Genomic DNA, 27,741 nt, shown 5'->3' with positions numbered 1-27,741 from the left:
TTTCTTTGTCTCAGATGAAAGCTGTTTCGCGGGAGAGAATCAAAGCTTTAAGTATCTATGCTCTTGGGGGTCTTGCAAAAGTCTTGAGAATCCTTGAGACACCAGGGGCCTAGGCACTCGACAAGTAGACTGGGAAGGGGCCAAGCCCTCCAGGATGGCTGTGCCACACTAAGGGTGCCAATCCCAGTAAGACTCACAACAGAGACCAGACACTCGTGACTACTCATGGATGTGTATTTTAATAAAAATAATTCTGTCAAAATACAACAGGAGTTTTTTCATCTCTCAAGTACAATTTAATAGGATGTTTTGTGTTAGAATTCTCTCTAAACCCTCCCACACCCACAAGTTTCATGCTAATGCCAAGTATCAAATTGCGAGGACAAAGGCAGAACCAGTGTGCACAACGTGGAGGACGTCTGTGTCGGCTGTAGTTACTAATGGAGGAAAACCCAATGCAAAGAGGCTGCGCCTCAGGCAGCCAGAGTCCACAATCTGGCCACAGGTCCGTGTGCACGGGGCTGGTGGTCAAGTAGGGCTCTCCTGCCCAGCTGCCACACAGTGTGCATACCTGAGTTGTGAGCGACCAAAGGAACTTTCAGCTCTGACAGGTCTCTGCCTCATCTTCTTTGTGCTTGCTTAAGGGGTAGGAAGGTGCTGGGAGGCTGGGCAGTCCCCGCTTCTCCATCTCTTGGTGTCCCTGTTCTGCCGGCCGACACCCAGCCACAGACCCATGTAGGTGAGGAACAGGGGTTCTGGCTTTCTTTGCGTGTCCGCCAGTTCCTGCTCTGGAAGGAGCGACCATTTGGTGAAGCAAGAGGAAAAGGTAAGTAGGGAAGGCTGCTCCCCCAGGGCTGAACAACCCAACAGAGCCAGGTCTTCTTCCTGCCTCCTTGGTTCAAGTTCAGCTCTTCACCGAGACTCCTCCCAGGTGCCTTCCCCACTCTCGGCTCCCGGAAGCAGGCTGGCAGGACTGGGTGTGCATAAGGGGCTCCTCGGGCTGGCAGGCAGGCCTGGACTATCAGCAAGACAGTGGGCTCAAGCAGCTTGAGTTTGGTCCTCTCCACGGCTTGTGGGGCAAAGGCTTATGTCCCAAAGTTATGCTGTCCAACTGGGACAGAAAGCCCCTCTGGAGAGGAACAGAGTAAACAACTTGGACTCAGCTGAAACAGTGAGATAAGGCACAGAAAATGGGGAGGTGGCCATGGGTACTGAGTGTGAGGCAGGCGGACACCCAACCCCAAGCAGCACACAGCTGTCCTGAGCCCTCCTGGGCCGCTCAGCCGCTCTACAACCCAAGCCCAGGCACCCATCCCCATCCCTGACACACCCCTGAAGGTACCAGCTGCGCAGACACTGCTGGAGGCCTCGCCAGCCTAACCCCTCACCCGCCATTCAGCTTTAGGACTAAACAGTGTTGTCCAATCCTCAGGGATGAGGTTAGTCCCAGTTCTGCCCTAATTTGTTGTGTGACTTTGGCCAAGTCACTTAATCTCCTGGGCCTGTTTCCTTATCTATAAAAGGAGAGGATTGTTGGAGTAGATGTTCTCTGAACTTCATTCCAGTTGCAAAAGCCTCTGGTTTTAATTCCCAATCCTGCTTGCTTCTGACCATTTTAAGAGCCTGATGTTTCCAACTTCCTGGTTTGGGAGCTAGGCATCCCCAGGTTTGCACAGGATGAATTTCCTTTACAGACAGGACAACACCTCCCTGATGGGTTGCGGTCTCTGGGATGCCAGCTGGGGCCCTAGTAGGGACCAAGAAAAAAGCAGCAGCCTACAGGATCATGTCCCAGGGCAGAATTCTGGGAGAGCACAGGGCCACTGGGCCCATCACCAGCAGTTAGTACAACTCAATCATTTCTCTTGTTGTCCAGCTGTAGGCCCAGCGAATCCTGGTGGGCACTGAATATCTCAGGCCACGCCAACCATTCCTGAATCCACTGATGGAGAGCAGGAGCTTGGCCAGCCCAGATCCAGGCAGGGACTGGAAGCTCGACTTCTGACCCTGCCCCTTTGCAGGGGCTGCCTGGGCACTCCCTCCCACTGTGAGGCTGATGGGGAAATCCCAGCCCATCCTGGTGCTCCTCTGGTAGGCCTCTTCCCTTTCTTCCTCCTGGGCAGTCTGTCCTCTCCACAGATGGCTGGCCTAAGTCCTGGCAGCATCGTAACCCTTCCTCTCCTGATTCCCTGATGGCAGTACCGGGACTGTTTTTGACCCATTAGCTGTGAGGATCCGTCTGACATGGACAGTGGGACATTTGTAAAGCCCATGAGGTCCTTTCCTCTGGCCAGCAAATATTCTTAACAGTCTTTCCTAAGAGTGGCCGGGGCCAAACTGCAAAGGAGCTGCCTGGCACAGCTACAGTGAGGCCTGGCCTAGGGGGTCAAGGGTTCCATCCACTCCAGCGACTGGCAGCCCAAAAATCTGTCTCCACAAGGTCCTGGCTTTTCAACAGAAAGCATCAATTCCATCAGAGCTGTGCAGAGACAGTGAAGATCCAGGCAGGAAGAAGGCAGCCCCTGTATTCAAGGGCCTCTGTCCTGGGTATGGAGACTTCCTCCCCGCAGCCTGATACTCAGCAGCTCTCGGGTCAAAGGCAGGTAATTTCCAGGCAATCAATTTAGAGTAAATGAATTATTTGGCCATCTTAACAACAAAGGTAGGCAGCATGTTGAAAAGGGAAGAGAGAGAGAGGCAAGGCAGGCAGTGAGAGGCAGGGTAGAATGGTAGATAGCGTGCTAGCCAAGGACCCTCTAACTCCCTTGCTCTGCTGTGTAGCCCCGGGCCAATTCATCTCTTCTTTGGACCCTTGGCCCTGCAGTTCTCTGCTCAGTTCAGCTCTCAGGGGCCTAGGCACCCACACCTCTCAGATGCTGCAAACCAGCTTTTAGCCTGACCTGCCCACTATGTGGCCCCCAAAGCCTACTGGGCTTCCCTAGGCTGCAGCTGGGCCTGTGGCTCAACAAAGGGGAAGCCTGAAATAAACGAATCACTTGGCTGAGGTGACAGAGATGATTCTTTTTTAATGAGTTGGACTCAAAAACATATGGTGTCTGGACAGCTTCACCCAAGAGGTGCTGGACCACTAACACTACGATAAATACTGTGTCTTTTTTTAATATATATATTTATATATATATATATATATATATATAATCTCATTTTTTTTTACTTATGAAAATAATAAGCTATCACCAACTTGGATAGGCTTCACCACTAAATTAGCAGAAACCAGCTCAGCACAAACTCTCCAGAGATAAATACTGGTGGCTCAGTCAGGAGGGGAAAAAAAAAAGATTAAAAAACCCCAACCTCTCCTCAAAACAAACCCCTTCTTTCAAAATAGAAGTAACCAGACAATACTGTGTCATAGGCCGCTGCACATGAAGGGGGGAGAGAGAGAGACTGAGGGTGGGAGAAAAAGAAAGGAAGGAAGGGAAGGAAGGAAGGAAGGAAGGAAGGAAGGAAGGAAGGAAAGGAACGGGGGAGGCCAGGCAGGAGGAGTGGACTCTCCCCGTGGCTTCCAGGTCCCTGCACCAGGTGCCGATGGAGGGCAGGGCTGCTCCAGCCCTGGGGCCGAGGGAGGGCCAGGTGGGGCCAGACAGTGTGGTCAGCTAGTGCAAGTAGTCGTCGACTCTGGCAAAGGAGCAAGATCCCAGGCCCGCTCGGGCCATGAGCCGTAGACATTCAGATGCCTGGCCCAAGGCAAGCATCAGAGGGGGCTGCTTTGGCAGGTTCTGAGACTCTGTGGAGAAGAGACAAGGCCTGGTCACTACCCTGCTCAGGGCTAAGCCCAGGTCAAAGTTCCCTTGGGAGCAGAAGGTTGGGGGAGTGGACAGAATCTCTTGGAACAGAGCATTCATGTGTCTCTGTGTGAGTGTGTCCCAGCCACCAGGCCATGGCCCTGCCTGTGAATCTCAGCTTTCTTTAGAGCAATGAGCTAGCCAAGGCCCAGGGTCATAGTCTAGGGCCCATCATGATCTAGCCAGCCAACTCAGTTGGGCAGAGGGAGGTCAGGGTTTAGGTTCAGCTATGGGAGCCCAAGAGTCCTATGGGTCACCAGAGAGCCTCTGGGCAGAGCTCACTGCCCAGATCTGGATAAACATCAGCAATTTCTAGGGAGGGGTGAAGGGGCCAACCTAGGTACTCATAGGCCAGCTTCTGTTTTTGTTAGATCCACTTACCTAAAATGGCGCTGTTGAGGGCAGCGCATACAGGCTCCCTCTGGATGGGGTCAAGCTGCTGGCCAACTGGGCAGCTCCAGGGGTCTGAGTACGCAAGCAGGCTAAAGGCATCCTAAAGGACAGGGCATTCTTGAGAGGATTGTGGCACGCACCACGCACTCCCTCCTCCATGGCTCCAGGGGGATACAGTGCCCTGTGTGATGCCCACGGAGAGCACAACATACCCCGACTGAAGGGTCAGGTAGGGCTGTGTCCTCCCCAGAACCTAGAGAGGGTGGGGTGTACCCTGAATGTCCTGTTCCCCACTGTAGACTTGACTAGAGCCCACACTGTCCTGTTGCTGCTGCCTGCCCCCAGTGCCCTCCCAGTCACCCTGCCCCACCACCAAATGGGGGCCCATTCTGTATGAGGGCCTGGCTTGTTCTGTACCTGCAGCATCTCCGTGTGGGCCAAATTCTTGCCGTATTCCCGGCCCAGCTGCTCACTCAGTGACTGCAACTCACGGCCAAACAGGATAATCCTTTCTGTGGCCGCCTGATTGCCCCCGCAGAGCTGCCGCCGAGGATGCCCATCATCTGCACCCAGAGCCCAGCAGAGAACACATCAGGAGGGATAAAGAGAGAAAAGGAGGACTAGGGTGTGGACCCCAAAGAACACGACAAGAAGGACCTTGGCTGGGGGTAGGGTGGGGTGGTGCAGCTTCTGCTAGAGGCAAGTGAGGGCAGAGAGGAGCAGGTGGACCATCCAGAGCTGAGCTCTTCTTCGTCCACCTAGCCCATGGTCTAGGAGTCAGACAGGACTCAAAGCTTGCCCTCTTCCCACCCTCTGCAAGATGCAAGGGTGTTCATAAGGTGTCTGCTCTCCCCAACTCCCTCCAGCCACAAATGCTGGGAACTTGTTCTGGGCAGCAGGCTGAGGCCTTCCCACCTCAAGCACCGATTCATGATTGGCTAAGGAGGCAGTGGACCAGATCTGGATAGAGCTTCTCAAGCCACCAAAGCCTGCCCATCCCAACCCCCACAGAGGGGAGAGGGCACCGGGACTGAGCAATGCCGCCTGTGGAACACCATGCGGGGGCATGGCCTTACCCATGCTGGACTCATCCGTCTGCAGGTCCTCATGCTTGTAGGCACCATTGACAATGCGTGTGGACATGCTCTCCAGCACACCATTGGGGTAATGTTCCGCCTCCATCTCCATCTCACTGTCGCTGTGGAGAAGGGTTGAGGTGGGAGTTAGCAAAGGGGATGTGACTGGAGCAGCCTGGTTGGGCCTCCATTTAGGTTTTAGCCGCAGTATGCAGTGGGTAAACTGAGGTCCCCAAAGGGCATGAAGGACAGCTCCCAGGTTTCCCAGGCTCTAACACTTGGGCCCTACTGTGACACCAGCCATCCCAGAGGCTTGTTACCTCACTCCCACTCTGGTCCCCATGCTGCCTCCGTGACCGTCCCCACCCTGGCCCTCCTCTGAGTTGGCACACCCCTTCTATACACCCCCTGACCCCCAATGACCAGGGCAGGTAAGTCCTGATAGGCATCTCTGGGAGCCAAACCCAGGTCATCCCTGTGGCATGCTGGAGGGCTACTGAAAGCCACCTACAGTCTGCAACCTAAAAACCCTGCCTGCCCAACCTGGCTGACCACAAGCTAAGCCCAGTAAAAGCTCCTTTAGTATAGACCCTGGGGGTTCTGAGAGGCCTGGTATCCTTGGAGGCAACCACATTCTCAGTGTCAGTACCTCTGGAGAAAGACAGGGCCAAGGAAAGTGGCAGCTGAATCAAGAGTTGGACCAGGCTTCCCTGGTGGCGCAGTGGTTGAGAGTCCGCCTGCCAATGCGGGGGACACGGGTTCGAGCCCTGGTCTGGGAGGATCCCACATGCCGCGGAGCAACTGGGCCCGTGCGCCACAACTACTGAGCTTGCGCGTCTGGAGCCTGTGCTCCGCAACGGGAGAGGCCGTGACAGTGAGAGGCCCGCGCACCGCGATGAAGAGTGGCCCCCGCTCGCCGCAACTGGAGAAAGCCCTTGCACAGAAACGAAGACCCAATGCAGCCAAAAATAAATAAATAAATAAATTTATAAAAAAAAAAAAAAAAAAGAGTTGGACCAGAAGCTGGAGCCAATGCCAGGCCTGGTGGGTCAGCGGTTACTATTCCAGGCACAGACCTGGGATGGAGGTGGGGGGTAAAGGGCAGGGTGGCGCTCAAAGGACAGGCTGCAGTGGGCGCAGAGCAGAAGGCAGGAGGAAGAAGCAGAGCAGAACAGGCACCTGGTCTCCTGGTTACTGGTACTGCTGTGGGGCTGGGACTTGGTGGAATCTGTTGAGTTGGACTCGGAGTAATTGACTGAGGATGGAGATGAGGAGGATGAGGACGATGACGAGGAAGAGGAGGAGCTGGGCGGAGGGTATTTACTGTGGTTCTGTTTGCTCTTGGTGGAAGCGACGCCATTGCTGCAGCTGGGACTATCTGCTCCTAAAAGCCGGGGAACAGTCAGAAGAGGAGGGGCAGCTTGCCATCAAGCAGGGCCCCAGGAATAACTACAGTGGTCCCATTTCCCTTCCCCCAATCCAGCAGCAAGCCCTGAGCCCATCCCAGGGAAGGGTGTATGGGTGGCCTTGCTTCTCCACACCAGTTCTTCCCAGAGCCCTCTGGAGAGTGGCTGACCTGTGTTGTGCATGTGGGAACTAGTGGGGCCGTGTCGGGGGCTGAGGCTTGGGGAGCCAGGGTAGCTGTCCTGGGACTTGGGGCTTCGGGAGCTCAAGCTGCGGACCTCACTGTCAGTCCCATTCACCATCTCCACAAACTGTCGGCACCTGCAGAAGGAGCAGAGCAGCAACGCTCTGGGCTTGGTCCGGGTTGTGTATGCCCACCACCAGCTGGGCTGTGGGGGACCTGACGGTGCCCCAAACTTACTTGAGCATGAAGAGCAGGTTGGGGTTGTGCTCCAGCAGCCCTGGGTAGAAGCGCTGTGTGGTCTCAATGGCCTCACCCACACGGCCCTCCAGCACCAGCTTCTGGATCTCTGTAGAGAGCAAGAATGCGGCAGTGAGCGAGGGGCCGCAGACCTTCCTCACAGCCACACGTTTACACACTGCCAGCCCCAAGCACGGACCAGCTGACAGGTGGGCTGGTTCAGAGTGGCAAGCCCACTGAGATGCTCACAGAAGAGGCTGAAGAAACAACCTGGCCATCCAGCCCCACAATAGATCCTGGTTTCTGTCAAGTGTCAGGTAGTCCTCAAAGAATAAGAGGGGAAAATGGAGCGGGGTGCTCTTAGCCTAGAGGCAGCAGGTTGAGTTTGGAGGCCTGCTCCTATGGAGTACAGGTTGCCAGGGACCCGGGCGGGGGAAGAGGTCCTGGCTGTGGGAGCATAATCTAGGGATGGGCACCCGGGCAGCTTCGTGGCCTGAGAGGCTCCTCTTCAGACAGACTTCTCTCCTCAGGCTTCACAGGGGGTTGGCATGGGAGCTCATGGATTCTGGGCCAGGGCCCATGTCTCGGCGGTCTTCAGGGGCTGCGGCGCGCCCCCTGCTGAGAGAGGAGGTCATCCTCCTCACACTGGCAGCTCTGACATTGACACCTCTCAGGCCATCGGCATCGTGCTCTTGCCCTGGGGCCTGGTGCGTCTTGCTGGGAGCGACTTCTGGGTAGATCCCAAGTCTGGGATCCCTTTCCGACTGTCTGGCTGGGCGTGGCTTCTCTGGGAGACACAGACACATGCACATACACAGAGACGACAGGCTCAGAGTGACGCAAGCAGGCACACACAGGCACACGTGTCCACACACACCTACTCTCCCTCACTCTCCTCTCCTCTTCCTATCTCCTTTCTGGGCTGTTCCCTCTTTCCCAGCACCCTCCTTCCACAAAAGAGCCCCAAACACGCAGTATGCAGGCTAGTATGAACACCAGGAAAGCGTCCTTTGGCTCCTTCTTTGTCTGTCTGCAAAGCCCAGGACCAGAGGCGGGAAGCAGAGAGAGGTCTACCCCAGTGGCCACGGAGCATCAGCCTTCCCCGTGTCTGACTGCTTCAGTCCCCTCTCCGCCCAGGGGCAGGCAGAACTACTAAGGTTGAGTAAATGGTGGCAAAGGCAGGGCACTGAACTGGTAAGATGCAAACACACTCCTTCTAGAAGACCGTGAACAGGAGGCTGAGTGGAATCCAGGATGCAGGAGAAAGGAAAAAAGCATGGAGGAAGATCCAGCCATACCAGGCCCCAGCCTGCGCCAGGCCACCAGAGTATGCACTAGGGAGGCTGCACCGAGACATTCCCATGCTGCTGGACTGTCCTTCTGGACAGTGTGGCCTTGAAAGAGGGACAGAAGAAGGGCCTGGGGCTGGGCTGTGGGCTGGTCTTCTGGTGAGGACCTGAGCTGAACAGACTCCTGACAGGTTACCCAAGGCTGCCATGAGCCAGAGAGCAGAATTAGGGACAGGTGAGAGAGGGAGGGAGAGGGGAGAGGAGAATCAACCTTACTTTGTCTGTTCTTTATGGACGCTTGTTCTTCCTGAATCGGGGTTTCAGTCATTCGGGCAAAAGCCGTGGCCGTGGCACAATACCCATGATGCACCAGGTAAGATGAGACCATGCTAGAAAAAAAGGAAACGCTCAAGGTGACACTTAAGAACTGCATTTCTCACCAACCCCCTGATGGGACAGACTATCTCCCTGTTAGGTTTTCCCTAAACATATCTTAAAGGTGCAACCTCCACAGAATAACAAAGGGGCTGAAACAAAATGAGAACATCCCCCAGTGCTCATGCAGTCAGGCGGGAGAGGGGCAGGTCACCACATCTGTCCTCACAGCTTGGAGGAGTGGCTGCAGTTTCTCTGGGATATACTGCCCACAGGCGGGCAAGTATGACAACAAAAGTACATACAGAGGCACATACCGTCTCCTTATAGAAGCGGCTGCCTCCTGTGACCTGCAGCAAACCCAGAGACTGCCGAGAGTCTCTATGAGGGCTTCCTGGATGGGCAGCCAGCCACGCAGTCTGGCAGCTGCCCAGTGACGATGCATGCCATGTGCGTACCTTCTACAGACACAGGAGCTCCTCTGCAGGTGCCCCACGCGCCCGGCAGAAGCATTCCAGCTCAGGTGAACCTGGCCCTCGGGAGTGTTGGCTCCAGACGGTGATGGGGAGCTAACCCACGACCCAAGTTACTCCACGATACACAACAAATTAAGGGCCCAAGAAGCCAAGGTTTCAGGCAGTAGCATGGCCAACAGGAACACAATCTTTGGGAGATGGCCCTGAGAAGCCTGATGCCCAGAAACCATTTAAACCCACCCAAAGCTGGCTAAGCAGCTGCACACGTAGAGTCCTCATATCTGATGTGTACAAAAGTGAATACCTTGGTGTGTGCATATGTCAATGTCATTATTATAACTGCCAAACACAAATGTCTGAAGGGCTGTCATGTGGAAGGCACAGAAGTTCAGCTGTGTGTTCCCTCATGTTTTAAGGGGTAAATGAGATGATCCACATAAAGTGCCTAGCAAAGCAAGAAGTCAATATATACAACCTCTTATTATGAAATTATGTATTTATAACATTAATTATGAATAAGAATTATAATATTTATATTATTATAAACACAAGGGCAAAAATTCTTGATAAAACATGGTTCAGATGCGCCCATATGCACATCAGAGGACACTAAAATGTACAGTCCCTTTGACTCAGTAATTCCACTTCTTGAAAGGACACCCAGAAAATAATCTTAAATATGGAAAACTCTTTATGTACAAAACGGTGACCTACACAAGCAAGAGAGAGGAAATAACCTGAACCTACCACCAAGGGAAGCCAGCCAAGGGGCTTGTGGCAAATGTGTCTGCGAGATAATACAGCCATTAACGATGTCCATAAAGCGAAGTTATATGAAATCACAGATATGAGTTATATGCAGGTCTCAGCAAATACTACATATGAACACACACAGGTACACAGATACATACATGTAAACAAATACACCCACATGATGAGCCCAGGCCCTGTCAACTGAGAGTATTAGTCCCTCCCCCACACAGCTGGGGCAGCTCCACCTCTCCCCTTGCCTGTCCCAGCAAGCCTGCTATGGGGACTGGCACCGTGCTGGCCCTCCAAGGAAGGGCTTCTTATAAGTTCTGGGGGCTGGGGACAAGATGTAGTAGTGCTGCTATTCCTGAGAAGGGTCTGGCCACCTAGCCCCTGCCTCAGCCCTCCCATGGGGCCTGCCTCAATATCAATCCCTAAAGAAAGGAAGGCTACACAGAGAACCCAGTGTGCACCCCACCCCCACCCGCTGGACTCTGGTACCCCGGTGTCTGCAGGGCAATGACCAGAGCTAGTAGAAGCCCAGCCCTTCTCTGCCCACCCCTGGGAGCCAAGCTAACAAACTAACCCACCTCCTGGCAGAGTGGGTACAGGTCATTGCCTCACTCAGGCCTGCAGCTGTCAACTGGAAGAGAGAACCATATCTGGCCTCCCTTGGGATTCTCATCAAGACTGTCTCCCAGGAGAGGCTGGGAATTAATCAGCCAAGAGCCAGCTAGGTCCTAGGCAGGACCCTCTTCACACCACCACTGCCACAGATGCAAGGGACTTAGCTGGATCTGACCCTGAGAGGTGACCTTAGGCCAGAGTCATGGCATGACAGACACTCCCTATGATGGAAAAAAAAAGTGCACAGAGGAAGATACCACAGGACGTACTAGCACATCCTCTGCAAAATGACCTGGGGAAGGAAAACAGCCCTGCTGGTGATATTACATACAGGGCCTTCCGATCCAGTTGAGGGGGCAAAGGTTTAATTAGGAGCAGCTCTGGAGAACTGAACTAAGAGAGGAGCAGGAGAGCAGCAGGCAGAGTCATCCTGGGAGTGCTTTCCAGAAGGAATGCTACCCACTAAAGTTCACAAGAGCAGCTTGTAGCAGTACAGGGGCCTACAGGAGAGTGAGGCCCCTGGGATGGGGCAGGGCTGGGTAAGGGCGGGAGCGGGGCACTCACTTCTGCAGCACCGCCTGCCACTCGCCAAGCCGGGCACTGATGGGGAAGCAGTGGACAGTGCCCTGGACCTTGGCACGCCACTCCCGCATGTAGTCCTCAATGTCAAACAGGAAGGGCTGCTGCCCAAAGTTGGCGTCCACAATCTCCCCAGGTGTCTGCAGGCCTACGGTGGGGTAGAGGTTGGCCTGAGGAGGAGAATGAAATGTCAGTTGGGCCCTGAGGGCAATGGGGCAGCAGGGCCTCGCCTCATCTCACCTCCAGCACAGAGGGGAAGGCGCTGGCTCCTGCAGGCCGTTGCTTTGGCTTTGAGAGAATTGCAGCATGGCTGGGGGAGGCAGGGCTAAGCCACATTCTGCCCACCTCCCTAGCAGAGACACTATTCCCCAAAGTTTGAGGGGAGAAAGCAAAAGAAAAGCAAGCCAGGCTCAACATGGAGTCTCTTGCCCTGCATCAGAGGCTGTAGTGTTCCCAAAGCCCAAGGCCCCCCTTCGGGACTCAGCCAGGGCACAGAGAGGCAGGCTGGGCTCCACAACCCTGCAGGTGTGCCCATGAAGATCTGCTGCAGGGGTGGATGATGGCTCCTCTCAGAAAGATCCAGGACCAAGGATCCCTTTGCTACAAAAAAGGGGGGTATATAAGGGGGCAGGAAGGGATGCGGGGAGAGAGGAAAGGAGGGGAGGAAGAGGAAAGTATGGCCAAATGACCAAGGGGGTTAGGTGGTATGGACCCCCTGACACTGGAAAAGGGTAAAGAAAGGCTGCTGCCCTTCCTGTCTGAGGCTCACTAAGAGGAGGATCTTCTGGCCAGTGAGGTTTGGGCATGTCCCTCTGGGTGTAGGGCTCCCCGCTTCCCATCTATCCCCTGCCTTGACCAGCTTTTGCCAGGTCGCTCCCTCACTCCATGCCTCCTATGGCTCCCACTGCTACAGCCCAGTGTCTCACCAGCCTCCTCCTCATTGTCCCCGGGTCCCCAGTCTTCTCTTCCACCTTCCATCCTCAGACCACGTATCATTCCTGACTACCACGTGCTGGTACTGCACACTGGGTTCAGCCTTTCTAGCACTTGGCACAGAGTGCCATCACATCCACGTCTGGGTGTTTCATGTCATACCTCCACCACTAGACTCTTCCCCACTCAGGGTCAGAATTCTCCTCCTGTGTCTGTTCTCTTTCTTTGCTTAGGACCACAGCCCCTCTCTGGGGACTCCAGGTTGGAGGGAAGGATTTTGATACATAGACAGAGGTTCTAACAGGATCCTGCATGGTGCAGTCTGGGCTTCAGAAGGCCCCTCAGATCACAGGGGCATTTCCTATTCCTAGAGCATCACAGGGGAGCCCAGGATCCCTAAGCAGCCCCCAGAGTCAGCAAACCTTTCCTCCTTCTAGACCCCAGCCAGGGCACACAGAGCCAGGCCAGGCTCCCAGCATTCTGGGTGGAGGCCCTGCACGTGACAAGGCCTGTGATGACTCATGACAAGGAAGGACTGGAGTGCAGGAGGTGGGATGAGCCCTGAATGAAGCCAGCAGGAAACCTCACCCTTTTCTAAGAGGAGAAAACCCCATAAATCTCACCTCTCTGGCCCAGGAGTACCCTGCACAGTAGCAGGTTCAGTCCCCTAGGGCACTGGCTTTCCTCAGGGATCTTTGATGGGTATGCACAGGGACCTGGCTCCCTAACAGTTCAGGAACAATTTTCTATATGAACAATTTTCTATACTTTGCACACAGGTCCACTGGTTATAAGCCACACAGAACTGGTTCAGACCAGCTGAGCCATGGAGCTACCTCATCTCTGCCCACACCGTCCCCCACCTCCTAGCTGCCTTTGGAAATGCCACAAATCTCTGTCACCTGCTAAGAGACATGGAGGAAGACCAGGCCTTGTTGCTGGAGAGAGAAGGCTGGCAGGTACCGCCTACTGGTCCCTTCAAGCTGACAACACAGCACACATCCCTGGCTGGGGAGAGGGCAGTACTCCACACCCTGAACTTGCAGGTAACACCATGCCCTTTCCCAGTCGGCCCCCGGGGCCAGAGCAGGAGACCCAATAGTAGTACTTACCGGGAGGTCTGTGAAGGCTATACCTGTGGAGGGAAAGGAACAGTCATCAGGCCACCTGGTTTCCCATGTCTCTGTGGGCCCCGCGAGGGTCCGTCACAATGGCTGGGGAAGGAGCTGGTCACCACACCTCCCCTATGGTGAAGGACAAGCACTAGCCAGGGCTTGGTAGGTTTATTTTTTATTTTACTTTATTTTATTTATATTTTTAATAAATTTATTTATTTATTTATTTTTGGCTGCTTTGGGTCTTCGTTGCTGTGCGCGTGGGCTTTCTCTAGTTGCGGCGAGTGGGGGCTCCTCTTTGTTGCGGTGCGCGGGTTTCTCATTGTGGTGGCTTCTCTTGTTGTGAGCTCTAGGCACGCAGGCTTCAGTAGTTGTGGCACACGGGCTCAGTAGTTGTGGCTTGTGAGCTCTAGAGCGCAGGCTTAGTAGTTGTGGCGCACGGGCTTAATTGCACCACCGCATGTGGGATCTTCCCGGATCAGGGCTCGAACCCATGTCCCCTGCATTGGCCAGCGGATTCTTAACCACCGCGTTACCAGGGAAGTCCTGCCTGGTAGGTTTACACCCTGGCCTTCCCTTTGCTGAGTCGCTTGGCCAGAAGTGAAGTCAGATATTTGGGTATTTGTCCACAGCATTTCTACCCTCTCAGGGAAAACCTGCTAGGAAGGACTAAACCCAAATGATCTACCGTGAGGCCTCTCTAGGCCTGATTGTTCTCTTGATCCAACATGTATTTATGGAGACCTCCTGTGTATGCCAGGCCCTTTCCCATCCATTACCTCATCTGATCCTCATACCAACTATGGGTAGCAGGCTTTCTTACCCCCATTTTACAGATGTGGAAAGTAAGCCTCAGAGGTTAAATGATTTGCCAACAGTCATAAAACCAGCAGAAACTAGTGGGACTGGACTCATTCCTAGTCTGATGCTCCAACATCATCTCTAAGCTGACAGAGCAGTGGAGACAGAGAAGGCGGCAGCTGCCCATCTTCAGCCCATACTTGCCCAGAGTCCCCAGAGATTCCGAGTTGACAAAGCCCAAGTTAACAGTGGCCTGTGTACCCTCTGAACCCTCCTGCCAAGAGAAGAAGCTGTGTTTCTAGGGACCTTAGTCCTGAATCAGAAGTGAGGGTAGAAGGGATAGGGACCCTAAATATAGGAAGAGCCCTGAGCAGGAGAGGGGCCTCAGCATATCTACCAGAGCATTCGTATTTTGCAGATTGAGAAATGACTCAAGGCCCAAGGACACTCTCCCAAGGGCTCATAGCCTTCCCATTTTTTAAAATTCTTATATCTTCTAGAAGCTCCTAAGCTTTTGGCCTGAGAGGTTTTCAAACCACTGACTAGAGGTCCCTGTCTGCTCCCTCAACTCCACCCCAAAAAGAAACTGAAACCCAGCAAGACTGAAGAACAGGTGAGGGTCTGATGATAGGTCTCCCAGTAAACCTGGGGCCAGAATCCTGACAGCAGCCAAGTGAGCATCCCATGTTCTTCCTCTGTGCTGGGCACTGGAATCATGTCTTACAAGGAAGCATTTAATCCTCAGAACAACCCTGGAAGGTGTATACTGTCTCTGACACTAGTTTACATATGAAAAAACCAAGGCACAGAGAGACTGTTTACATTCTTTACTGGGCTATTTTGCTCCTCAGTGAAAGAAGTTCAGAAACCCATGACCTTCCTGCCTGAGGCAACTCCTGAGCCCCACAAGCAGAGTCAGCAGTCACAGAACTAGCAGGATGGAATCTGGAAGCCCCTCCATGTCCACCCACCAGGTCTGCATGGGAGCTGCCCCCATGAATCTCAGTGTGGCCAGGCAACTGCTGCTGTACTCCCAGGCTCATGAAGAGGCCCACAGAACCCTGGAAGAAAGCGGAGTCCAGGCTCCATCAATTATCTGCAGTGTGACCTTTGGCAAGCTACCCAACCTCTCTGAGCCCATCTGAAAAAAGGGGGTAACAATATACCCAACACCTCAAGAAGGAAGGAGAAACAGATTCTCTATGAAAGCTGCTTCATAAACTGTGAGGTCTAGGTACAAGTTGGCTACAGTTGCGCCACAGGGCGAGACAACTGCCACATTTCTGCCCAGGGGATGACCTACCCGGGTTTGCCTAGCTCTACTCACAGTGGGACTCAGGAAGGACAAGGCCTTGAGGTGCTTCCAGGAAGATGAGGAAAGAGGCTACTCCACCCCCTATTGCACTGAACAAGGGCAACACTGCTCCCTATAGCCCTGTAGGTCTCTGGGAGCCTCCACAAAGACACTGTGATGGCAAGATCTGAGATGGCCCAAGGGAAGATCTGAGAAGGTCCAGGCAAAGATCCAGGATGCAAATAGGACATTCAAACCTGCTGCTAAGAAGTACACTGAGCCAAAAAGACATAGCTCAGGGGTCACTGAGGCTGAGGGTATAAAGAGCCTGTATAAAAATTACTCTGGGGACTTCCCCGGGTGTTCAGTGGTTAAGAATCCGCGCTTCAGGGCTTCCCTGGTGGCACAGTGGTTAACAGTCCGCCTGCCAATTCAGGAGACACGGGTTCGAGCCCTGGTCTGGGAGGATCCCACGTGCCGTGGAGCAACTAAGCCCAGGCGCCCTAGAGCCCGTGCTCTGCAACGGGGGAGGCCACCGCAATGAGAGGCCCATGCACCGCGGCGAAGAGTGGCCCCTGCTCGTCACAGCTAGAGAGGTCCCGCACGCAGCAACGAAGACCCAACGCAGCCAAAAATAAATAAATAAATAAATAAATAAATAAATAAATAAATAAATAAATTTAAAAAAAAGAAAAAGAATCCGCGCTTCCACTGCAGGGGGTGCGGGTTCGATCCCTGGTGGGAAAGCCAAGATCCCACATGCTGTGCAATGCAGCCAAAAAAAAATTACTCTGAAAGCTCATGGACCACTTGTGGGTGAGACGTCAGTCTCCAGTCTCCATTCACTCAGTGTTCATTTGTTCTCCCGTCAAGTATTTGCTGAGACCTCCCAGGAGCTAGGCCTTATGACAGGCAATAGGGAACCAGCTGTAAGCCTGGCCCTAAAAGTGCTGCAAACTCCAGCAAGAGAGATGGCATGCAACTAGTAATTACACAGACAACTGACCAATGACACACAGGGTGAGTGTTGTGACAGAGGACAATGGAGCAAATAAAAGGAGCGGGGCGGCCAGAGGCAGGAAACATCACTCTGCTTCTCTAAAGAGAGAAATGTTCTGAGGTTAGAGAGCAATGATTGGCTCACTGATCCTGCGTGAGATTCTGAAGTGCATTATATTGATAAGCTGGCTTGTGAAAAGGAAACAAGGTCATTAGAAGATTCACCAAGTGGTCTATAACTTTCACTGGCTTCCCATCAAATTTCATGATCTAGAAAATGCAGAGGACAGGTCATATCCATTTTTTAGTAAGGTCTCAGTAGTATCCTTGTGGAAAAGACAGAAAAACACAAGATTCAATTAACATAATGAAGTGATTCTTAAATGGCTGGTGTCTACCTGGACAAGCTGTAGGCTGAAGGGCTCAAATCCAGCCTTGTCCTCTTCCAATATTTTTATCAATATCTTGATGAAAACACAAATAAACATGTTTATCAAAATTTAGGTTAATACAATGCTGAAGAGGATACCAAATATTCGAGATAGAAAAAGCAAGACCAAAGAAGATCGTGACAGGCTAGAAAAATAGATAATATAGGCCTAAAGGAAGTTTTATTACAAGATGTGTCAGGTCTTCCATGGGGTCTATATAAACACGTACTAGGGGGGACTTCCCAGGTGGTGCAGTGGTTAAGAATCTGCCTGCCAATGCAGGGGACATGGGTTCGAGCCCTGGTCCGGGAAGATCCCACATGCAGAGCAACTAAGCCCGTGCACCACAACTACTGAGCCTGCGTGCCTAGAGCCCGTGCTCCGCAATAAGAGAAGCCACCGCAATGAGAAGCCTGTGCACCACAATGAAGAGTAGCCCCCACTCACTGAAACTAGAGAAAGCCCGCTCGAAGCAACGAAGACCCAACGCAGCCAAAAATAAATTAATTAATTAAAAAAACCCAAACCAAAACAAAAAAAACATGTACTAGGGAGAGGAGTTTTTATTTTTTATTTTTCTTTTTTTTTTGGTTGTGCCGCGCGGCACGTGGGATCTTAGTTCCCCAACCAGGTATCAAACCCGTGCCCCCTGCAGTGGAAAGTGCGGAGTCTTAACCACTGGACTGCCTGGGAAGTCCTGGGAGATGAGTTTTTAAAAACAGTGTGAGGGGGCTTCCCTGGTGGCACAGTGGTTAAGAATCTGCCTGCCAATGCAGGGGACACAGGTTCAAGCCCTGGTCCTGGAAGATCCCACATGCTGCGGAGCAACTAAGCCCGCGCACCACAACTACTGAGCCTGAGCTCTAGAGCCCACGAGCTACAACTACTGAGCCCACGTCCCACAACTACTGAGCCCATGCACCACAACTACTGAAGCCCGCGTGCCTAGAGCCCATGCTCCGCAGCAAGAGCAGCCACCGCAATGAGAAGCCTGCGCACCGCAAGAAAGAGTAGATCCCGCTCGCCACAACTAGAGAAAGCCCACGTGCAGCAACGAAGACCCAACGCGGCCTAAATAAATAAACAAATAAATAAAATAAAAACAGTGTGAAGGTCTGGGCTGACATTAAGGTGGCCATGAGCTCCTTAGGGACCTAGGGATCTGACTGACAAAGAGCTTAGAGCCCAGAGGCGGGAGGTGCAGGTGCAGAAGGGACAGCAGATATGCCCCAAATCTTATGTCCCACAGCAGGTGCCATGCTCTGAGCAAAGTGTGGACAAACTGAAGAGATGTAAGGAGGGCAAGTATTCAGAGCAGACGGGCAGAACTGGGCCTGGCTCGGAGGGGCAAGTGAAACAGGGCTTGGGTAAGGACTGATAGCCCATAACAGTGGCCCCTGGGACTCTGACAGCAGAAAAGTTAAGAGGCAGGAAATAGCTGGAGTCAGAGAACAGAGTGGGGAATGAGGAGTCATCTTGAGACCTTGGCCTTGCCCTCCAGCAGCTAGCTCCTCACAGGCTGGATACCAGCAACTGCAGCTAGCTGGCCATGGATTTCAGGGGAGAGTTTCTCCGGATGTGCACCTGGGTCAGCTCTGCATCGTCTGTGCTATGCTCTTGGCTGCCCATTCTAGGCTGTGGCATCTGACTGCCCTGTTGAGGAATGCTGGCTCCTGCTCGCTCAGCCCCAGCCGCAAGTAAACCCCATTTCCACTCAGGTCCCCTGATTTTGCCCGGGCTCATCTCCCGGAGAAGCCACAGAGGGATGTGGGGAGTGGCAGCCACCTTTTGACTGCCCCGCAAACCAGGGGAAGTGAGCCTCCTACAAGTTGGGTTCAAAGTAAAATGCCCAACTCCCTTTCCTGGCAAGGCCTGTGGTCAACCTGGCTGATAGGGTTCTGCCAGATTAGAGACCTCTGCAAACCCAGGTAGGCTGGCCCAGCAGTTAGGTACCACCTCAGGGCCACTTTGGCCATGGGTTCCACTCACTCGAGGGCCAAATAGCAGTCAGCCCTACTACGGCAAGGTGTCAGAATAGCCAAAGTTCCTCTCTCTCTTAGTTTCTAATCCTAAATTCCTAAATGTGTACAGGACTACTCTTCAAGGTATCCTCCAGAGTTCTCAAGACCTTCCAAGGACTGCTGCTTCTCCTGGGTTTCTGATCCTAGTTGACAGCACAACTAATCCAGCCACTTTACCATGTTCCCTTCTTTCCAGTGCACCCCATCTATCACTAAGCCCCGCTGCGGCACCCCTAGGCCTTTGCAGGCCTGTTCTCCACTGCCTGCACCCATCACCACGGCCACGGCTCATGCCACCTGCCTCTTCCTCAGCCCTTACTCCAATCAGTCCCTCCTTCTCAGTTTAACCAAAGGGACTTTTTCAATATAACTCTGTCCAGGTTGCTGTCTATTAACCACAAACAGGCCAGAAGCGACCTGACCCCATCTGACTCCAGCCTGTTTACCTCCTGTACTAGAGCAGCCCTCACTGTTGCTCCACAGCAACCAGTGCCCTGCAGAAGGGCCAGAGAAAGTCTGGGCCCAGGCGACAGGCATACAAATCACTACCACTGTCAAGTAGGTACTAGGGCCCCTCAAACTTCTCATTGACCCTAAACCTCGCTCCAACGAGTGTCACACAGGCCAGGAGCATGACCACGACATTGCTGCTCTCTCAGCACTGACCCAGGCTCGATAAATGCTGCTGAATGGATGGATTAACAAAGGGACCACTTCTATACCCTCCGTTCCCCTTGCAGGGCTCTGATGCTAGGAAATGGCTGCAGTTGCCCTGAGCTCAGCAGAGGATCTACAACACTGCTTTGGCTTCAAAGCCTCTCACCAACCAAAGTGGCTCCACAGGGCAGACCCTCCAAGGTCCCCTATGTACCCACCAAGGCTGTGGCCATTCTTCGTGTAGAAGCAAGTGCCATTGATGAGGTTGACGCAGCAGCCAATCACGTCTCCTGTAGTGAATGTGGGACCATAGGGCTGGCCAGTCCCCGAGGAACAGAAGGAATGCCCATCATCACCATGGTAACCATAGGAATGTTTATCCCAACCTGTGGGGGAAAAGAGAGCAAGAGCTGAGGTGAGGTACTTGAGAGAAAAACAAGACAGTCACAGAAGCCCACCCAGGTCTGAGCTCCTCTCCCTAGCCTGCTACCACCTCACCAGCACTCCTGGCCTCTCACAGAGCCAGCTGTGGGCAGGGTCTGGCTATGCTAAATGAGCAGTGAGTTCAGCAAGTCACTGCCCTGAGGAGTTGAGGCAGCCCTACTGAAGAAGGAGCCCAAGCTGTGGTTGATAGGAACCAAAACCATGAGTGCCCTGGAAGGGACTTATCAGAGGGCCATGAAACAAGGAGGTAGTTGGGGAAAGCCTCATGAAGGAGAAGAGGCTTGAACTGAACTCTGAGGTGTATCATGGTTGTTGTTTTTCTTTTTTTAAATTTATTTATCTTATTTATTTATTTCTGGCTGCACTGGGTCTTCGTTGCTGTGTGCGGGCTTTCTCTCATTGCGGCGAGTGGGGGCTACTCTACATTGAGCTGCGCAGGCTTCTCATTGTGGTGGCTTCTCTTGTTGAGGAGCAACGGGTTCTCGGCGCATGGACTTCAGTAGTTGGGGTGTGCGGGTTCAGCAGTTGTGGCTCGTGGGCTCTAGAGCGCAGGCTCAGTAGTGGTGGCACACGGGCTTAGCTGCTCCGTGGTATGTGGGATCTTCCTGGACCAGGGATCGAACCCGTGTCCCCTGCATTGGTAGGTGGATTCTTAACCACTGCACCACCAGGGAAGCCCCTGATGGCTTCTCTTTGTTGTGGAGCACGGGCTCTAGGTGTTTGGGCTTCAGTAGTTGTGGCACGCGGGCTCAGTAGTTGTGGCTCATGGGCTCTAGAGCGCAGGCTCAGTAGTTGTGGAACACGGGCTTAGTTGCTCCACAGCATGTGGGATCTTCCCAGACCAGGGCTCGAACCCGTGTCCCCTGCACTGGCAGGCGGATTCCTAATCACTGTGCCACCAGGGAAGTCCCATGGTTGTTGTTCTTTTAATGTTTTTTTTAACTTAAGTATAATTTACATGTAATAAGAGTCTTCCTTTTTAATTGATAGTTCAACAAGTTTTAACAAATGTTACCACCACCACGATCAAGATATAGAACATTCCCATCACTCCAAAAAGTTTTCCCTCATGCCTCTTTGCAGTCAATTCCACTCCACGCACCCCCAAGTCTTTGGCAACACTGGTCTGATTTGTTCCTATGGTTCTGCCTTTTACAGAATGTCATATAAATGGAATCACAGAATATGGAGTTTCTTGTGTCTGGCATCTTTCACTTAGCATAACGCGTTTGAGACTCATCCACGTTGTTAGGTGTACCAGTATTTTGCTTCTTTTATTGCTGAGTAGTACTCCATTGTATGGACATACCACAGTTTGTCCGTTCCTTAGCTGATGACATATAGTTGTTTCTAATTTTTTGCTATTATGAATAAAGCCAATAAATATTTGTATATAGGTCTTTGTGCAGACATATGTTTTCATTTCTCTTAAGTAAATACTAAGAAGTGGTACTGCCAGGTCACAAGATAAGTATATCTTTTACTTGATAACAAACTGCCAAACTGTTTTCCAAAGTAGCTGTACTGTTTTGCATTCCCACCAGCAATGTATGAGTTCACAGTCTCACCAGCACTTGTTACTGTCAGTTGTTCTGGTTTTCTCTTCTTCTCTTGGACATTTTAGTAGGCATGTAGGGGCTTTAATTTGCATTTCCCCAATGTCCAAGGATGTTGAGCATCTTTTCATATACTTATTTACCATCAGTTTATTAGAAAATTATTGAATTGTCTATTCAAATTTTTAACCCATTTTAAATAAAAATCGGGTTGTATATCTTACTGAGTTATAAGGTTATAGATATATTTTGGATACAAAATGTGTTTTACAAATATTTTCTCCCAGTCTGTGGCTTGTCTTTTTCATTTTCTTAACAGTATCTCTCAAAGGCCTGCTGGGATTTTTTTTTCTTTATCATTTTTTTAATTATTTTTTTAAATTGGTGTATAGTTGATTTCTTGCTGGGATTTTGATTGGGATTGTGTTGAATCTACAGATCAATTTGGAGAGAATAGATAGCTTAATAATATTGATTATTCAAATCCATGAACATGGTATACCTCTCCATTTATTTAGGTCTTCTTTAATTTCTCTCAACAGATTTTTAACAAATTTATTTCTAAGTATTTCACTTTCAATATTATTATATATATATATATTTAATAATAACACTGAACTTTTAAAAATTTATTTATTTTATTTATGTATTTTTGGCTGTGTTGGGTCTTCATTGCTGCATGCAGCTAGTTGTGGAGAGCGGGGCTACTCTTTGTTGCTGTGCGTGGGCTTCTCACTGCAGTGGTTTCTCTTGCTGCAGAGCATGGGCTCTAGGTGAACAGGCTTCAGTAGTTGTGGCACGTGGGCTCAGTAGTTGTGGCTCACGGGCTTAGTTGCTCCGTGGCATGTGGGATCTTCCCGGACCAGGACTCGAACCCATGTCCCCTGCATTGGCAGACGGATTCTCAACCACTGTACCACCAGGGAAGCCCTTATTATATTATTTAAAATTTTATTTTCTAATTGTTTCTTGGTATTACATCAAAATATAATTGATTTTGGGGGTGGGAGGATGGGGTCAAGGTTTCTTTCTGGAGTGATAAAAATGTTCTAAAATTAGATTATGGGGCTAAAATTAGATTATGCTTCGTGCTGCGGAGCAACTAGGCCTGTGCACCACAACTACTGAGCCTGTGCTCTAGAGCCCGTGAGCCACAACCACTGAGCCTGTGCCACAACTACTGAAGCCCACGCGCCTGGAGCCTGTGCTCCGCAACAAGAGAAGCCACTGCAGTGAGAAGCCCACGCACCACAACGAGGAGTGGCCCCCACTTGCCGCAACTGAGGAGGGCTGCGCACAGCAACAGAGAACAAAAGCAGCCAAAATAAATAAATAAGTAAATAAAATAAATTTATTAAAAAAAAAGAGTACAGAAAGTGGGGCATCCTTGAGGGTCAAAGAATAGGTTCTATTTTTTAAAAATAAATAAATAAATAAATAAATAAAATTAGATTATGATAATGGTTGCACACCTCTGTAAACATGTTAAAAACCACTGAACTGTACACTTTAAAAGAGTAGATTTTATGGTATATAAATTTTATCTCAATAAAGCTATTAAACACACACGTATTTGAGTTTTTATATATTCATCTGGTGTCCTGCATCCTTGTCAAACTCACCAATTAGTTCTGGTAGCTTTTGTGAAGATTACAGTGCCCACTGGGAAAGGGTTCCTAAGCAAGAAGCCCCACTTCCCACATACAAAGAACATATGTGCAATTCAGAGAAAGCCAGAAGCACCAGACTTCAGGCCAGAGGCCTGAGTTCTCGGCATGGAGTCTCCCAAGATGGGCTATTCTGCTACAGTGCCCTGCAGCTGCTAGAAACCCAAACTTCTGCTCCAGTGGCCTGGGATGCCAGGGATGGCAGTGGGGCTCTCTCAATGCTGCTTGACCAGCACAGCCTTCCCTAAAGCCAAGTCCACTGCTTACCACCTCCTGAGGCCATGTGGCTGTGGGGGAAGACTGTCCAACAAAGCCACTGCCCATTCTAGCCGTCCCCAAAGAATCCCTGTAGACAGACTGCTTGCTGTTCCTATGGTTCCTCTCAGAACTATGTCCACAGCTGCTGACAGATGCTCACTGGCTCCTCCCTTTGGCCAGTGCGTCAGGGTTTGCCAATGCTTGCCCCTTGAGGATTTCCGTAACATTCTTTGGTCCTCCCCTAGCATACTGCTCACATCCTTGATCAATTCCGGTTCGTGCTGAGCCTCTCCGATCACCAGTCACTGTTCCTGGGACTGTCCCTGTCTCACTCACCGCTTCCTAACCCTTCCCCCAACCCCCACCATCAGAAGTCTGAGAGGTGACACAGGTGTGTGCATATACATGTGTGTTTGTGTGTAGTGACTAGTTCCAGCCCACTTCTTTCTCACACAAGGATGATCCTGTGTGACAGACCTTTTATGCAGATTTTACTGGTCTAGAAGGTAGAAGACACACACTGGAAGGTTTTCTTTTTTTTTTTTTTTTTAGCTTTCTCCAATTGAAGCAGTAGGTACTTTTTTTTTTTTTTGAAGCAGTAGGTACTCTTAAAAAACTAATACAAATGTGGCCATTTGATTTATTAAAGCTAGAGAAATCTTCCGGAAGAACTGTTTCCAACTTGGTCAGTGACTCAAGGATATCTGGGAGCTATTTTTGTCTCAGTGTATGAGAGCTGCTCAATAATGATCACCAAAACAACAGATGCTTACATTTTCAAAGACCTAAAATAAAAATTAAAGTATTTTTGAATACTTTTCTTCAAAAATAAACTATACAATTATTTTGACAAACCTACCATAGAATTTTTGGATTTTTAACTCAAGCTACTCAAGCTATAAATATGGATTTAAAATTTTAAAAAACTAAGGAACTCAATAAAAAACCAAAATATTTATTTAGAGTCAATTCAGGATTCACCATCACCTCAGTTTGGCTGAAAAATAGATACATTTTCCTGTTTTGTTTTGTTTTTCTTCAATTTCCAAATGATTTATCAATTATATAGATTTGCCCAGAGGAAGAAAATTCATAGTCCCTGTGACACACTGAATAAGGCCTCCCAAAGATGTCCAGGTCCTAATCTCTAGAACCTGTGAAATATGCTACCTTGCATGGTAATAAAGATTTTACAGAAGTGATTAAGTCAAGGCTCTTGAAATGGGGAGATTATCCTGGATTATCTGGGGGCAGGGAGGGTAGGATAATGCAATTACAGGGCTACTTGTAAGAGAGAGGCAGAAGAGTCAAGTCAGAAAAGGTAATGTGATGGTGGAAGCAGAGAAAGAATGGAAGATGCTATTACACTGCTGGCTTTGAAGATGGACGATGGGGGCCATAAATCAAGGAATGTAGGTGGACTATAGAAGCTAAAAAGGGCAAGGAAATGGATTCTCCCCAAGAGCCTCCAGAAAGACTACTACCCTGCTGACACCTTGATTTTAGGACTTCTGTCCTCCAGAACTGTAAAATGATTACTTTAAGCCACTACTATTGTTACAGCAGCAATAGGAAACTAATACAGTCCACTATGGCTATAGAAGAAGTTTCTGAGCATCTGGAATGATCAGTGCAGAGACGCAACACCTCAGCTACTTGTCTCTTGCTCATCAAAGTGCTATGAAGTTAAAAGCTTTTCAAAGAAAATCACAGAGCTGTAATGTATCTTCAATTGAAGCTATCATTTCATAGCCAATATTTTTTCCAAACACAATTAAGAGCCTGTGTGTGTGTATAAGGTGTATATGTATGTGTTTGAAAGGTAGCTTAGGTTAAAAACAGAATGTTATTATACAGCTCATTTAGTAACAGTGGCTGCAGCAGCAGCAGCAGCAGCTTGGTTTAAGACCTCTGTGCTGGACTTCCCTGGTGGCACAGTGGTTAAGAATCTGCCTGCCAATGCAGGGGACATGGGTTTGAGCCCTGGTCCGGGAAGATCCCACATGCCGTGGAGCAGCTGAGCCTGTGCACTACCACAATGAGAAGCCCGCCCGTAGCAACTAAGACCCAATGCAGACAAAAATAAGTAAATAAGATGAATAAATTTAAAAAAAAAAAAAGACCTCTGTGCTACTTTCCCATCCTCTGGAAAGAACATGCATCATCCAACTGTTATCAATTAGTTAATAAAGGCCTACTCCATGGAGTTGACAAAGTGAGGGTGATGGGTGGTGTGAAAGGAGCAGAGAAGACATTAATATATAAGTAAATCAATAAGCAAACAAGAAAACACCTGGTAGAGGAAATGTGCTCTGAAGAAAACAAAGCCAGATGATAGGCTGGAAGTGGGACTGGGGGATGAGGACTGACCAGGATGGAGTAGTCAAGTTAGTCCTCGCTGAGGGCTGACCCCTGAGCAGAGGTCTGCTTGATGAGAGAATCAGAAGGAAGAACTTTTGGGGTAAAGGGAATGAGCTCAGCATGTCTGAGAAACAGAGCCAGTGGGGCTGGAGCTGAGTGAGACTTAGGAAAGACTGGGAGCAGAGGTGACAGGGTTTGCTGGATGTGGGCACTGATAGTATGAGGGGAAGTAAGGATGACTCCCAGGTTTTTGTCCGGGCAAATGGGTGGATGGTGGTACCATTTACTAAGAGACAGGGAAGATGGGCAGAAGGAAGAGATCTTTAGGACACGTTAAGTTTGAGACGTCTTATTAGACATCTAAGCAGTTGGGTGGCAATACGAGGCAGGTGAGATGACTGTGGCTCATCCCAGATGTGACAGGGCTGCCATGGGAACACTCACTAAACAAACAGTGGTGTGGACAGAAAACTTAAAATGAAGTCAATGGAGGATTTTCCTATGTGTTGTCCTCATACAATGGCTTTCTGTTTTTCCTCTGGTAGAAAAATTCAGGCTAGTCAAGGACTAGAAAGGGCAGAACAAACACAAGAGAAAGGCACCCGAAGCCCAAAATAGATGAGGACATGTTAAAGGGCACAAAGTTACTCTAAATGGATTCAGTTACCCCGCCCTCAATGAACCTTCTCCCCAGGGCTTGAGAAGCTGTATAGCAGACAGAAGCTGGTACTACCACAGCCATTCTTGAGGAATTGGGCAGACAGAAGAAAAACTACAAGGCCAAGGCCTAACTGCTGTTGCACATTCTGCAGTGAGTCTGTTTCTTGTTGTCAGTCTCAGGCTAAGGAGGGGGGTTTGGCCTCTGTTAGAAAGAAACACTGTAGTCCTGGGTGCCAGGGCAGCCAGTGTGACCTGAAGGGCCCCTGCAGTCTGCTCCTGGACATCGCACTGTCTCCCCAAGACGGTAGGCCCTGGGCAGTCACTCACCTCCTCAGACCCTGGTTCCCTTCTCTACAAAATGAAAGGGGAGCAATCAGACATCATTGTCAAAGGGCCCTAGGTGTCTACTTGTAAGAAACACTCCAAGACTCCAAACCAATCAGTAAGTATGGTAATCCCCATCTGAGGCCTGAGGAAGCTGAGGCACTGAGAGGCTCCACAAAGGCCTGTGGTCCTGCAGATTACAATCTCAGAAGCTTCGGTCTCCTACCTTCTTTTTTTTTTTGGCCAGGCCACGCGGCTTGTGGGATCTTTAGTTCCCCGACCGGGGATGAAACCCGCATCCCCTGCAGTGGAAGCGCAGAGTCTTAACCACTGGACCGCCAGGGAAGTCGCCGGGTCTCCTATCTTCTGAGGAACATTCAAGTAAGCTCCAAGCAGGTACCCATGAGGGTGAAGACAAAACCTCCTCCTTCCTGGGGTGGCCCCAACCAATTGTAGGGAAGAGGAATATGCTTTAAAGGTAGAACAGCATGAGCTCCTCAAGACTGGGCTCCATCAGAACAAACTTCAGGTAACCCCTACAAGGCTTCTGGACCCTAGGCTTGGTCACCTGACCAATACTACTCCCTGTAGGTAACTGGCTGGGTTCCATCAACTTTTGAGAAGGGACTGGGCACAAGTCCCCCAGGGCTGCAAGAACAAACAGCAGGAAAGGGGAACAAGGAGTGCCAGGATTTGTCTGCCAGCTCCCTTTCACTGGGGGATAGCACTCCTTTTCTTAAGAAGTAGCTCCTTCCCTGTGCCAACCCTGTGGCTTCGGTGGGGAATGCTAATCCTAGTTAGCCTCCTCCCTGACCCAAGCTGGACCAGTAAGAGATCTTCCTGGAATTTTTGTACAAGGGAGCTGGGAGGAGAGCGGGTCTCAAAGCTCTGTGCTGTCATTGTTCCAACTTCATGTAGAAAGCCAGTTTGACAGACTAAAGCTAATAAACAGAAAGCAGAGACAAAAGACAGGGACAGAGACAGAAAGAAAAGTCCCAGACAGGATTTGAGTCCCTAAGACTTC

The 27,741-nt window shown here is 50.6% G+C and overlaps 1 protein-coding gene across 3 annotated transcripts in view; it reads right to left on the bottom strand.

The window, feature by feature from the left end:
- Window positions 1–220: 220 nt before the first annotated feature.
- RANBP10 (RAN binding protein 10) overlaps window positions 221–27,741 on the bottom strand; it is a 67,034-nt gene continuing 39,513 nt past the window's right edge. For 2 of the 3 annotated variants that reach the window (XM_082367217.1, XM_082367219.1), the window contains 11 exons: window positions 19,666–19,833; window positions 13,242–13,264; window positions 11,182–11,366; window positions 8,666–8,778; window positions 7,101–7,209; window positions 6,852–7,000; window positions 6,455–6,659; window positions 5,276–5,397; window positions 4,617–4,762; window positions 4,188–4,299; window positions 221–3,748 (listed from right to left, as the gene is read on the bottom strand). In XM_082367217.1, the coding sequence (XP_082223343.1) occupies window positions 3,618–3,748; window positions 4,188–4,299; window positions 4,617–4,762; window positions 5,276–5,397; window positions 6,455–6,659; window positions 6,852–7,000; window positions 7,101–7,209; window positions 8,666–8,778; window positions 11,182–11,366; window positions 13,242–13,264; window positions 19,666–19,833 (1,463 nt within the window). In that variant the 3' untranslated portion in view covers window positions 221–3,617. The remainder of the gene's footprint in view (window positions 3,749–4,187; window positions 4,300–4,616; window positions 4,763–5,275; window positions 5,398–6,454; window positions 6,660–6,851; window positions 7,001–7,100; window positions 7,210–8,665; window positions 8,779–11,181; window positions 11,367–13,241; window positions 13,265–19,665; window positions 19,834–27,741) is intronic. The other variant, XM_082367218.1, reaches the window with a different exon arrangement.

The sequence above is a fragment of the Balaenoptera borealis genome (assembly GCF_965194805.1).
Source record: "Balaenoptera borealis genome assembly, chromosome: 19".
Taxonomy (NCBI): Eukaryota; Metazoa; Chordata; class Mammalia; order Artiodactyla; family Balaenopteridae; genus Balaenoptera; species Balaenoptera borealis.
This window is presented reverse-complemented; position numbering and strand designations above follow the sequence as displayed.